At 38.6% G+C, this 14,214-nt stretch overlaps 1 protein-coding gene across 3 annotated transcripts in view; it reads right to left on the reverse strand.

Annotated features, from left to right (window-relative positions):
• dnah5 (dynein, axonemal, heavy chain 5) overlaps positions 1 to 14,214 on the reverse strand; it is a 149,806-nt gene that overhangs the window by 80,384 nt on the left and 55,208 nt on the right. For all 3 annotated transcript variants that reach the window (XM_073871872.1, XM_073871870.1, XM_073871871.1), the window contains 12 exons: positions 13,886 to 14,098; positions 13,580 to 13,804; positions 10,277 to 10,449; positions 9,805 to 9,983; positions 9,445 to 9,632; positions 7,340 to 7,534; positions 7,107 to 7,241; positions 6,889 to 6,996; positions 6,437 to 6,590; positions 5,839 to 5,985; positions 5,131 to 5,372; positions 2,525 to 2,701 (listed from right to left, as the gene is read on the reverse strand). In XM_073871872.1, coding sequence (XP_073727973.1) covers positions 2,525 to 2,701; positions 5,131 to 5,372; positions 5,839 to 5,985; positions 6,437 to 6,590; positions 6,889 to 6,996; positions 7,107 to 7,241; positions 7,340 to 7,534; positions 9,445 to 9,632; positions 9,805 to 9,983; positions 10,277 to 10,449; positions 13,580 to 13,804; positions 13,886 to 14,098 — 2,136 coding nt within the window. The remainder of the gene's footprint in view (positions 1 to 2,524; positions 2,702 to 5,130; positions 5,373 to 5,838; positions 5,986 to 6,436; positions 6,591 to 6,888; positions 6,997 to 7,106; positions 7,242 to 7,339; positions 7,535 to 9,444; positions 9,633 to 9,804; positions 9,984 to 10,276; positions 10,450 to 13,579; positions 13,805 to 13,885; positions 14,099 to 14,214) is intronic.

The following is a 14,214-nucleotide window of genomic DNA, read 5'->3' on the forward strand; positions in this document are numbered from 1 at the left end:
ACATAACATTTGTGAATGATCTGCATGTTAATGTATGAATGCTTCATTTACATATCCACAGCTAATCTACATTTAGAAACCTAGCCTAACTGTACACAGTTTGAAATGTGATGGTAGACTTGGTTATGTTACTTACTTTACATGTGAAGCCAGCCATAACAGAGGTAAAGTATTAAAGGTACAGCAGCAAAATAAGATTTTAAAAGTTTAGAGAAAAAGCTGAAAATCGGTGCACCAATAATGAATACAAGCATTAACATTCCCTGGTTAGTCAATTAGACATAAATAATTCTCGTGCGGCTATACCCTAAAGTGTTCATATTCGACAACTTCCTATTCATAATAATGTTTTGACACTTTCCGAGTTACGATCCGTCATGGAATCACATTACTGCTAGCAGGTGGCATTGTTATGCTTTATACACACTGTGAATAAATGAATTACCTAATTGCCCAAAATGCTTTTGAAGGTAACAGGTCCACATTCAGCTCATGCAGTTTTCATAAAATGATAGCTAGGGGACAATAGGGCTGCATACTGTTTTTATCTCACAACTAAATGATTTACGAATGACAGTGTACAGGTAGGGCGATAATGTCATTTATGGGGGACAATTCACAATAATCATATTCATGAGATTTATATAAGTGGAGCAGCAAGGTTGAATGTCCAGTAGACACACATTCAATATTCAATTTATTTACACTTTTATATGATTTATTGACAGTATATCATGTTATATCACAATATACGCAATAGTGGGGAATATTTAGTTATGGTGGTCAATTGTCATTCGCTATTTTTCATTAATGACTGTGTTTAATGACCGCTTTCGAAATCAGTCTGCATGAAACATTTCAATGAACATTTGCATAGATTTTACTCTGAGAAGAAAATATTGAGAAAAGACAGGGAAATGAGATTATGATGGACTTGAACATCCATCCTTTTGATAAGTGAAGTTATTCATATAACAATCCTCCATGTGATTCCCATCACTTTCAATAGCATCGTTTAATATGTTTAAAAATAAAGAGAAAGCATGAACTCATTTAGGGTTAGTGGATATGTGGAAGCATTTTTTATCTTATATTTATGTTCAGTAATTTCACCTAAATGGCAATAAAATGTTATCAGTCAGTAATTGAAGGCCGTATAGTCTTATGCTGCAAAATCCTCGAAGTGCATGCAAGCTTTTTAGCAAACCTCCACTTCTAAAATGTGCATGTGGCTGCCAAATTCGTGTTGTATTCAGATTCAAGTCTTCACAAGAGACTAAAGTTTGAATACTATTTCGAATTAGTTTTTCGTGCACTTTGAGGATTTTGCTGATAAAATTTAACAGATTCTGCCAAAAAAAGTATTTCTGATGGCCTGAGGCAGCGATTAAGCAGATTTGAAGTGAAAGTATTTGATAAACTTGTAATACGTGCCATAAGCATTCGGGTAATATGATTATCTTATTTTTGACGGAGGTGGCGTAGAATGTAAAACTGTATCGACCGAGGCATAGATAAATCAAAAGAGTTTTGTACATGTCAATGACATATCGTGAGCCTCAAACACAATTGTTTCCTCCCTCTTATGTAAACCTTGTGCATGCAAAAGACCACTGGAAAACAGGCCAATTTCAACATAACACCGACCGTGACGTTACAGTCATGATGTACGCCCCAACATTACACATTTAATGAATTACAATGTTGTTACAATGCTACAAACGAAGTTGTGACTGCTAAGTTAGCGCTATATGCTAGTTAATGCTATATGCTAGCGTTTAGGCTGAAGTTCTACTATTGACGTTACAATTACCCAAACTCACAAAGTTACCACTCAGAAACGTCCATTAACAATCTCAGAATAATTGATTATTCCTCAAATTCTGTATCTTCGTCTTATACAGGCTTAAAACATAAGGTCTGTTTACACACACACAAAGCTACTGAACTGAACTGCTCTGTGAAACAGCCAATCAGAGCAGAGCTAAACATTATTATTCATTATCCTTTCAAATAAGGTAATAATAGACCATTTCATTTTAAAGGCAAATCCTAGGATTGTAAATGGACATATAAAACCGTCTCTGGAAACATTTTACAATTAATAAAGCCACATACCTTCTATAGACGGTTTCATCGGACGCACGTTCGCTGACGCGATACACGTCTGGATCCGAACTTTACTTCCGGTTTCATTTTTTTTTTAATGGTCTGACTAGTTGCTAAACTGATCTCTTGAAGAAATGCCTCGTCAAAAAATAACAAATGTTTTGGTTTCCTAGGTAATCTTTTTTTTTCTTGTTATATAAATAAACTACGTTTAACGAACTTTGTTGTTATTTATTCTTAGCTGAGTTTACCGGAAGTTACGTGCCGACCACGACAGCCGCTTGTTTATGTTGTTACGGCTGAAACCGTCTATATCAGAAAACAATTTAACAGATTATTTTAATGCATTCTTTGGCATCTTTAAGGTTATTTAGCAATCAACATGAACAGAAAATAAACATAAGGATGGCACAACCTTAGGCTGAATGAGTCCCTGGAGCATATTTATGCACTGCATGATGATGAAGGCCTCAAGCATCTCCATTTTAAACTGCAGAGACTGAACGCTAAAGCGATAGAGCTCAGGGAAAGAGGACGAGAAGAGGTCCCTCAGGATGAGCCCTTCCTGAACGGAACGATTCTTCAGCCAACCCTGACAACACAGAATGCGTGAGACACCTGTTAGTAAGGACAAATGTAGGATGAAAGAAATCCACATGCGCACAGTTATCAAACATTAAACAAAGTATTCTTTTGTTCACAGACTGTGACACGTTTCCGTTGAACACTTTGAAGTTTGCTATAAAAACAGTGAAATGTCCTGGGAATTCTAGACTTCATTATTATGGAGAAAAGTAATGGAAATACTCGTTCTTACAGCTGGATACAAATGAATAGAGAGATTGTAAATGCTGAATCTCACATATTCTTAATTTGCGCTACAGTAATGCTGCATGCACAACAACAGCGACTAGCAATGACGGAGCGACGCAATCTCGTTCATTTCTATGGAAGCTTGCCAATGTTATGCAAATGACAAGCGACTTTCGGGAACGACTAGCAATGAGAGTCAAGGTACATTCACATTAAAAGCGACTAGCAGGAGTAGAGGGACGCGATCTCATTGATTTCAATGGAAGCTCAGCGGCATCTGGCGACACGAGCGACAGTGACCGTTGACGGCTGGATGGGCGTGTCCAGTCACGCGACAAAGTTGAGAAATGTTTAACTTTATGCAAATTATCAGCGACAATTGGGAGCGACTACCAATGAGAGTAAAGCAGTGGAGTTCACATCATCCGCCTCTTGAGTGGACGTTGCTCATTTGTTTATGACAACTAGATATAGGAACACCTCTTTAAGGTACATTCACATTATAGGTGACTTTGTCGCTGTGTGTCGCTCGTCTCCTTCAAAAAAGGCGTTTCTATATCGCGTTGTCATAAACAAATGAGTAACGTCCACTCAAGAGGCGGATGATGTGAACTCCACTGCTTTGTTCTCATTGGTAGTCGCTCCCAATTGTCGCTGATAATTTGCATGAAGTTAAACATTTCTCAACTTTGTCGCGCGACTGGACACGCCCATCCAGCCGTCAACAGTCACTGTCGCTCATGTCGCCGGATGCCGCTGAGCTTCCATTGAAATCAATGAGATTGCGTCGCTCTGCTACTGCTAGTTGCTTATAATGTGAATGTACCTTTAGAAAGAGACGAGCGACACACAGCGACAAAGTGATGTGAATGCACCTTAAAGCAGTGGAGTTCACGTCATTCGTCTTTCATTATTTACTGAGAGGACGGTTACTCATTAGCTTATAGTTGTTTCAAGGACAACCAGAATTAGGAACGCCTCCTTACTACCTCATTGACAGGGGCGGGAGAAACAAAGTGACAAGGTCGCTGGCGGTGTGCACACAGCAAAAGTCAATCACAGAGACTCCTGAGTGTGATGGATGGTTAAATTGACTATAGCTGCGTGCACATTGCCAAAGACTAGCAACGACAAAGCGATGCGATGTCATTCAAATGAAAGCTTTGTGACAACACAAGCAACAGTTACTGTTGGCGACAGGAATTGGGCGTGTCTGGCAACTCAACAAAATTTAGAAAAGTTTGACTTTACGCAAATGATGGGCGACTTTCGAAAGCGACTATCAATTAGAAAGAAGCAGTGAAGATGGCATCATTCATTTCTCGTCATTTACTGCAGTGATGTGATGTAATGTGTGTTCCCACAGCTTTAGCTACACAAAAATGAAGAGTAATGGAAACATGTGTCATGTGACAGTTTAAGTTGAACATGTATACTTTATTGATTCATTTATTTAAAGGGACACTCCACTTTTTTTGAAAATATGCTCATTTTCCAGCTCCCCTAGAGTTAAACATTTGATTTTCACTGTTTTGGAATCTATTCAGCTGATCTCCGGGTCTGGCGCTAGCACTTTTAGCATAGCTTAGCATAATCCATTGAATCTGATTAGACCATTAGCATCGTGCTCAAAAATAACCAAAGAGTTTTGATGATATTACGCAGTGCCTGAAAACGGTCCTCTGCTATTAAAAGTTACCAAGGGGACTATTTTCAGGGGCTGCGTAATATCATTGTGCCTTGCAGTCATGTTACGGCAGCAAAGTCCTTGAGTATTAAGCCAGAATATAGTCCTTACCATATCGGCCTAAAAAAAATCACAACTTTTCATTTTCTGTTGGTCTTAGTACACGATGTAACTACAGAAAAGTCAAGTTTTAAATAGGAAAAAAATCTAAACTCTTTGGTATATTTTTGAGCGCGATGCTAATGGTCTAATCAGATTCAATGGATTATGCTAAGCTATGTTAAAAGTGGTATCGCCAGACCCGGAGATTGGCTGAATGGATTCCAAAATGGTAAAAATCAAATGTTTAACTCTGGCGGAGCTGGAAAATTAGCATATTTTCAAAGAAGCGGAGTGTCCCTTTTATGTATTTCTAATGATTCAGATCCTTGTATGATCCAACAATACTGGCTTCTCAAATAATCTGTAAATCTACAATCCACTCAAAAAATCTCATAGAGATACAGTACAGTACCACCCACCTCCAAAATAGGACTCCAGTTCAGGACAGAGGAGCTCATAAACACCATCCCGTTACGGGACACCGTGGCCGGGGAGGCGTTATCGATATTGTGTGGCTCAAACACGATCTTGCAGGTGGGTGCCATAGGGATACGGTCACCATTTGCCAATGTCAACGTGCGGTTATCATCCAGAACAGAGTTAAGATTCTCAATCCATATGGCATCAACTGGGCCATCAAGAACAATCCATATATGTTCCCCTATACACACACACACACGTATTACAAATGAGAAATGGACACAATGTAATCAAAAGCGTGATTTATGATGTTTTCCATCAGTCACTGTGATCAATAGTTGTCATATGACACCTTTTGCCTGATACTGTAGCTTTGCCTGTTGGTTTCAAAAGCCCTATTTGATGTCTGTGATGTTCATTGATTTAAAACCCCAGTCGATGGGTCTCTGGATGCTTGTCTTATTTAAATGAGCCATTCAGTTTGATGTGTTATAGATCTTACTGCAGCCAAAGGATGTTTTAAGCACTTATGAGACCATTAGCTTTTACATGCAGGTGAATGACCTGACAGACTGGATTGGAGTGTTTTTTATTTTCGTTTCATTTCAGACTGGATAAAACAAATCTGAAACACAGGAAAAAATCTCTCTTTTTCACCCATCATGTTCGCTGTGTCCGACTATTTTTCACCAGACAGTAATTTTTACCTTTCTTGGCTCTAAGAGTTTTTCTCCACAGTGTAGAAAAGATCCCATCAGTCCAGTCATTGGTTGCCACATCGAGTCGACCAAACATTTGAGGTGCGGTGATTGCTTTGGGGTTCATACGCATTTCTCTGTGAGGCTGACCACAGTCTATACAGAAAAAAAACATAGATTAGACCTAAACATTTCTTATTACATCACATTAATGTAACATTATATGTTAATTTGAATTCAAAATGATCCTAAAATAAACCCTTTATATTGACTGCAAAATGCTGCAAGTGACCAATCAGAATCAAGTATACATAGGGGTGGTTTCCCAGACAGGGATTATCTTAAAACAGGACTAGCCCTTAGTTTAATTATGAAATATAACTAGTTTTAACAAACATGCCTTACTAAAAACATGACTGGTGTGCATTTTGAGGCAAACCAAAGGGTACTGATGTATTTAAAGATATGTCAATGCGAGATGTTTTCCGTCTGGACAGCTCTTACATTTATTTTAGTCTAGGACTAGTCTGATCCCCGTCTGGGAAACCGCCCCATAATGTTTAGGTACAATGTTGCTTTGTGTTTGTATCTAACGTCTAATTCTCACCGGTCATGGCCTTCATTAGTGTATGGATACAGGTTGTCTTTCCAGCTCCGCTGGGTCCTAATGCCATCATCCCATGTCGAACTCTCTGAGTCTCATATAGCTGAATAATCTTTAATCTCCAGGGTGGGTGATTTACCAGACCAGCCTCAGTCACCTTAAATTAAGATTTACATAGACAAATCTCCTTTTTGAACTCTTTTGAAATTAAGTCAAAATTACATTTCTTTCCTTTAAGTATAACAAGCTGTTATAAGCTGTTAAATGCAGCTTTGCTGGACAGTGCCATAAACGAAACACTTTTGGTTTAAAAAAAAAATGGGAGGGTCTTCTCGATAGTTCCGCACTGACTTCCTGTTTCATTGAATATGACGTCACCACATCCATTTAAATGAATTTTTAACTCTTTGAGTTTTTATATAACTTACAACAATAACAATCATCACATTGCCAACCTGTTTGTCTATGGCTGCTTCCAGATCAGGGTATCCGGCTTTATCCAACTGAATTCCAGGGAAAAGATCTTCAATCAAACTCAGGAACAATGGCTCATCTTCATCGATCTTAAAAGACAGAGATAACTCTTTATTAAAACCAGAGGATAAAGAAACTGTGAGGCAAAGGTGAAAACAGATCAACAGATGGTCAACCAGAGAAACCATATTTAGTCTACCAGTTTGGACAGGTTCATGTCACGCAGGACCCTCATGACTATGGTGGACTCTGTGTCATTCGGATTGGCCCGTTTAGCAGCACCAAGTGTACGCAGGACGGAGAGGATATTACGAAGGCCAAAGTCGTAGTGAACCTGACAGAGAACAACAAAAAAAGCTTTAGTTCATTTAAATGACAATAAAAGACATCTAATTATTAGTCATGTAATAAACTATTAATAACAATAGTCACCTGTTTAGAGAGCTGCTCCTCACATAGTTTGTATAGAGTAAAGAATTTCCTGGCTAGTTCGATATTGTCAATGAAACCACAGCTTGCCAGTTTTACTCTGATAATGATCTGTCGGTCAGGAACCATCATAGCCACCGTGCGAAAGTTAATTTTCAGATTCTCTGGAAGTTCCTGTCTGCCTGCGTATCCAGGGTTCTGAACGAATGAGAAGCAAGTACATTGGGGAAATCAATCCTCATAATAAATGTTTTTACAAATAAGTAAAGAATTCAGCTGACATGTACGCACATAATAAAGTGAATTTAAACTATAGACTGTAAGAAATATGTACGTAGTGTCTGTGACATCACACATAGGTTTGTAAAGAGCTTTTTTGGCTTTGCGTCACCTTGCATCACTCGCAGATTACTGGAAATGGGTAAAGAGGTGGGACTAGTGTTGCTTTCGTCAACTAAAAGTATCACTAAATGTCGTCGTCAATGAGCTCATTTACATGCACACCAATAATGCGATTATAATGGGATTATGTCAATATTGCGATTATACTTTACCTCATGTAAACGCAATAATTCGATAAAAATAATGCGATTAAGCTCATAATCGCAGTAAGTATAATCGCATTAAAAGAGGTGGCGTACGCTGTTTATAATCGCAGTATGTGTCCATGTAAACGCTTTAATCGCATTTATACCGCACTAATTAAGTGCACGTGTGTTTTAGTCACGCACCTTACACACAAATTCGTTTTAAACTTGACATTAGGAAGTTTTACGTGAACTCTGCCAACACGACTCGCTGTCAGCAGTCTGTCTTCATTCAGAAATAGCTAAAAATAACACGACATCAGTGTATTAAACCATTAAGGGACATTACAACGATAAATATATTAGTGACCACATCATAATGATAACTTCATGCTAATTCGCTCAACCAGCACGGCATTACCTATTGGATATTTCTTGTAATAAAAACTTTTTTGCAATTGTTTACATGTCACTGAATATGCTGTTCTTGTTGCATTTACACAGCGGGAAACCAGCAGATGTCCTCAACTCGCTGCGTTTCGCGTAACTGAACAATGAATGTAGTAGTTTGTGTAATAATATCTTACCTTTTGGCGTAGTCAGTGTGGTAGAAAAAAGCATTAAGTATGAATTTCACAGCAACTGCGCATCAGCACTGTATACCTGAGGTAATTTTGTGTTATAGACCTCAGCAATGAATGAGCTTTACTGCTTTAAGTGCGCGTGCACTTCAAGTTAAAATAGATTTGATTGGCTGTCAATGGTTTATCGTTCATCATGTTGGCACATGCAAATCGGTATCGTTATAGTTGTTGTGTGAACTCTGCTATTATCTTTAATATAAAACGATTTTTAAAATTATATTTTTATATCGTTTTAATGTGAACGCCCTTTAAAGGCACTGTCATATTTATATCTTCATCATGGCACCGGATAATGAAATACATCCATAACAACGTGTTTGTCATTTAACGCAAGTAAAACAGTGGACCATGTATGTGAGTTCATCATGTGTGCTCTGCATTGGGCTGTGTGTGAATAATCCGAAAATAAAAACTGCATGTAAACCGGAGTGAAGAGGTTAGCTCCAGTCATGTAAACATCTTACTGCGATTAAGTCCTTACTCGCATTATTGGAAATAATCGCATTATTGGTGTGCATGTAAACGAGCTGAATGTCATCGACATGATCACGTGACGAAAACGAGACAAGACGCAACATAACATAACCTTCTTAATCTAAAGGCTGCAGTCGGCGAAGGTCGTATATGCAGGCTGCACATGTCATAAACCCTGGTTTATTTCAGTTATAAGCATTATATTTGCAACCCATAAGCATATTACAACAATTAGCGATTAACTAAACATAATAGTCAACTTTATAATTGTTAATATTCTGAAATAAGACCGTTTGATGACATATGCAGCCACATTTTGGACATGCTATAATAAATTATCTGTTGGATATTTTGAGCTAAAACTTCACAGACACATTCTGGGCACACCTGAGACTTATATTACATCTTGTGAAAAAGCCATAATAGGTGCCCTTTAAATCCCCACACTGAGGGACAGTCATACCATGGTGAGGAAAATGCCGAACTCTGGGTTCATCTCCACATTATCTCCATCAGTGAATATGAAGTTCTTCCGTCGTTCCTTCTTGCAGGTGAGCACAACTGCGATTTGTTGGGCAGCGACCGAAAGGACGGGCAGCTCTATACGGTTGAACTCATCAAAACATCCCCAGGAGCCGGACTGTGCAAGTCCTAGACATTCATACAATATTACGATTAATCCCAAGGACGCAAAAACAAAACATCACAACATTTATGAATTTGTGGAAATGCAAGAAGTTTCTCATGTTCAGTTACACACTGCGTCATCTTGTGTTTACATGTATTGGCATTTAAGTGGACATTGAACACAGATGTGTGACACCTTTGAATATTCTGCCCAAGCCTCTGAAGTCCATCTGGTCAGAGCAGTTAAATACCACCACGTATTTGCCCAAGCAGCGTCCCATGTCTTTAATGGTCTCAGTTTTTCCTGTTCCCGCAGGTCCGGCTGGAGCACCGCCCATGCTCATACCCAATGCCTGAGCTAAAGTAATGTAGCATCTAAGAAATATATTTAAAAATACATTTAATAATTATGCAGAAACTATAAAAGGTAAAAAAGAGTTAATAAAACATCTTAATAGCACCAGTAAGGTTACATTTGTATTATGCAAGGTCTAATCCATTTCTTTTGGCTTTGTGGAAATAAGACACTATAGGGAAAATATGTGACTGTATGATCTATGAGAAATCAGATCTGCACTATAATTGCATACTGTGTTGACATACAGTATAAAACATAAATGGCCCACAGTGAAGACAGAGAGAAGCAAGTTTTTAAATCCTGGCCGCACCTGTCTGTGAGAGGAGTGATGACCAGCCTGTCGGTGCAGCCCAGAAACTCATTCTGATAGACAAAACCCACATCAGTGATGTTGATCATCATCTTATCCGAGTCTTCATTGAAGTAAAAGCGGCACTGCTTCAGCCATTCGAAGTCTGTGGGACTTTTGATGTGCAAACGACACTGGGGATAAAGAAAAGTGATTCTGCCTTGGTTAGTGTCTGCCTTTAAAGATGTGTCTGTGAATGTTGTTGACTTAATGTTTATATATAATTTTGCATTCATATGTGTTTATGGCAGTGGCAGGTGCCTTTTTTGAATGGTTTTCTATGGGCGGTGAGCGTTATACACCTGTATGCGCTGTTTATCTGCGCCGAACGCCTCGCATTTTGGCTGCCACACATTTTTGCAGGAGCGCTCTGAGCGGAAAAGTGCCTGACGTCATTCGTATATTTTTTCATTGTCGAATCGAATGAGGGGAGAGGTGGGCCTTTCGTTGTGGTGACAGAAGTTTACAGTTGCTTGGAAGAACCGGAGACTACACTCACAATTACTTTTAGTTATTTAGCAGACACTTTTATCTAAAGCGACTTACAATGAGGTAAACAATAAAAGCAATAAAGCAACACAAGAACAGCAGTAGTAAGTGCACTAAAACTCTCGCATCAAGTTTAACACAGTATACATAGCCAAGTTTTTTTTTTTAAACTGAGATAACTTTTCTGAGGGACTTTTGATAGAGATCAGATTCAGAGCGATGATTAAAACATACACAGAGTTCTTAGGGGTTGTGTACACCAAAACTTTTAAACGCGACTGAAAACGCCTGGACAACGCCGAATGCCAGCTGTTTTTCAGCTGAGTGCCAGCTTTCTTCAGCTAAGGGCTTGGTAGCTTATTTGAAAAACGCCGAGCTTCCATTGGAAACAATTGAAACATGTGCCGGCCGCGGGCGTAAAGGCTTTGGTGTACACGCCCCCTTACTGTTTGACCTAAGAGGTTGCTTCCGGGTTTTATAAGTTGGGTAAGAGCACAACCTGGTGGATAATAGCAGAAATATGGATTGCTAGAAAAACTTGTCATTGGTAGGGAAGCATTTTCTCTTAACTCAATTAAGAGGAAATGCTTTCCTGCAAATGACAAGTATTTCTAGCAATCCGTAATTCTGCTTTTATCCACCAGGTGACTTATATAAGTTATGCAACTTATAAAACACGGAAGTATCGCCCTAGGGCAAACAGCTGTATGTCCGTGTATGTTTAAAAGATCGCTCTGCTTCTGATCTCTATCAAAAGTCCTTCACAAAAATGGAATTATCTCAGCTTTTTGCTCAAATGTTTGTGTTTTTGAAGAAACCTACACTGTTAAAAAAAAATCAGTAGAAATTATAGTGTTACTTGCAGCTGGTTGCCGGTAACTTACAGTAGATTTAAATTCATGTTATGTACTGGCAACATTTTGTTCAAAGTTAAATGAACTTTAAACATTTACAAATCTTTAAAGAGTAAATATAAAATAACAGCATCAAAAAACAGAAAAAGGTTGATGATTTCTGGTTCCCAGAATGCTTTGCATGAGGCTGTTATTGTATAGGCGGTTTCATCGGACGCACGTGATACACGTCTGGATCCGAACCTTACTTCCGTTTTTTTTTTTTTAAGGTCTGACTAGTTGCTAAACTGATCTCTTGAACAAATGCCTCGTCGAAAATAACAAATGTTTTGGTTTCCTAGGTAATCTATGTGTTGTTTTTTTTGCTTGTTATATAAATAAACTACGTTTAAAGAACTTTGTTGTTATTTATTCTTAGCGGAGTTTACCGGAAGTTAAGTGCAGCCGCTTGTTTATGTTGTTACTGCTGAAACGGTCAATAGTTTTATTCTGCCAGTAAATAACATAAATTTAAATCTACGGTAAGTTACCGGCAACACGCTGCAAGTAACACTGTAATTTCTACGAATTTTTTTACAGTGTAAAAGAGAAGATTTTTGTAAGATACAGTGAAAAACAGAGATTTCATTATATTGTATGTTTATATATTTAAAGAAGAACATTTTCTTTAAACTTAGACATTAAACTTTTGTGAAAATCATGAAAAATGCTGCCGCTGGCAGGCAACTTTTTTTTAAAAAGGTGGTGGGTAGTTAATTAACAAGTTAACTCGTCAATAGCGGGGAAAGAGTTAAAGACCACCCTTGCCACTGATTTCTGAATTATCTGTAGGGGTTTGGTTGTGTAGGCTGGGAGTCTAGTAGTGCATTGCAATAGTCTAGTCTGAACTGGACAAAAGCCTGTACTAGGACATGTGTAGCATGCCTAGATAGGAAAGGTCTTATTTTCCTAAAGTTGTAAAGGATGAATCTACGGGACCGGGTTGTGATGGCCGTGATCCGTGAAGCTAACCTGGTCATTAATTAACACTTTCAGGTTTCCGGCTGTCCTGGAAGGCTAATGGTCGAAGAACTTTGTTAAATGGAAAGGTTGCGATGAAACTTAGGTCAGTGCACTTGCTGTATCCTGCGTGTTTGTGCACCTCTCACCCTCGATCAAGGTCAGAGCAAGCAACCTCTTTTTAAAGTTTCTGCTAATATGACAGTTAACGGCAAAAGAGCATACACGCTTCAATATTTAATTAACAGGACAGCTGCCTCGGTGGTAGCAATATAACAAAACGCAACGCACTGCTCTTTTCTTGAATAATGTCACTTGAATAAAGGCAGTGCGGTTTGCCTCGCATTTCAAGCTTTTAAAACATGTTTGATCGGCCGCTAAGACATCCAACCATGTCGACTAATATAAAAAACATCCAAAATACGAGAAACTAAGATGAAAGCACTAGGAAACGAAATCATATTAAACTAGGAGCGACTGCTGAACGGTAATTTGGGTGACTGCTATTAAGCTAATTGCCTTTGGCTATAGTGGAGCTTTAAACAAATGGAGGTCTGTTAGCCAAAAGATATTAAAGTTCAAAATCCTGACAAAACAGTTCCTGTACTAAACTCAAATGGGCTGGCAACAATGCCAGCTGAGATAATGAAACATAATGACTTTTAAATGAGGATTTGATTGAGCCATCTTAGCATATATTCAAGTTCATTGCAGGGTGATACTAGGATCTTTAGCTCAAATCACTTCTCTGGCCCTGTGTCATTTAACTAACTACTGTAACTAACTAACTTGTTCTGTGGATTTGAGTTTGTATCTTGAGTTCCTGTCTCGTATTTCTTTGTAGTTTTTTTGTTGATTGGTTCCTTATCGATTGTGTGTCTTGTTAGCCCATTGCTAACAATCTAAAAAGATTGGCACTCACCAAATCATCAAAGATGTCCCTCTGATGTACATGAATGGTGATCAGTGTTTCATATTTTGTCCGTTCAACAGTTCCTAGGTCCTTTGTGGTCATGTCAATCAAAGTGTTGAGGAGCTCAAGGAAATACTGATTGGTTTTAGCCATGATCTTACGGTCCTGTCTAGCATGGGTCAAAGCATCTTCAGAGTCCCTGGTCCAGATCATCTGAATTCCGAGTAAACCAACCTAAACCAAAGAAGTGCAACAGTCAGTCTACCATGTTGTCTTTTTTTTACTTTATAAGAACTTACTGTTACTGCCCTATACCTGTGCAGGGAAGGAGTCCAAGAATTCGATCAATTCAAAGGCAGGGTCCTGAATGGCAAGAGCAGCCTGACGGATGACAAGGTGCAAAGACCTCTGGGATTCTTTGAGGAGCGCATTAAGCCAGACCTCCACGTTACCCTCTGCTACCACGGGTCTGTCCAGCTGCACTGTCTCACCCTCCCGTGAGGATATCGCTAGAATCTTATCATACATCTGAAATCAAACCCATAATGGTTACATTTACTACAGTACATTTTTTATGTCATGCACCACAATCCTATTTAAAGGGGCCATTTCACAAGACTTTTTTAAGATGTAAAATAAATCTT

This window comes from Misgurnus anguillicaudatus, chromosome 10 (assembly GCF_027580225.2).
Source record: "Misgurnus anguillicaudatus chromosome 10, ASM2758022v2, whole genome shotgun sequence".
Classification (NCBI taxonomy): Eukaryota; Metazoa; Chordata; class Actinopteri; order Cypriniformes; family Cobitidae; genus Misgurnus; species Misgurnus anguillicaudatus.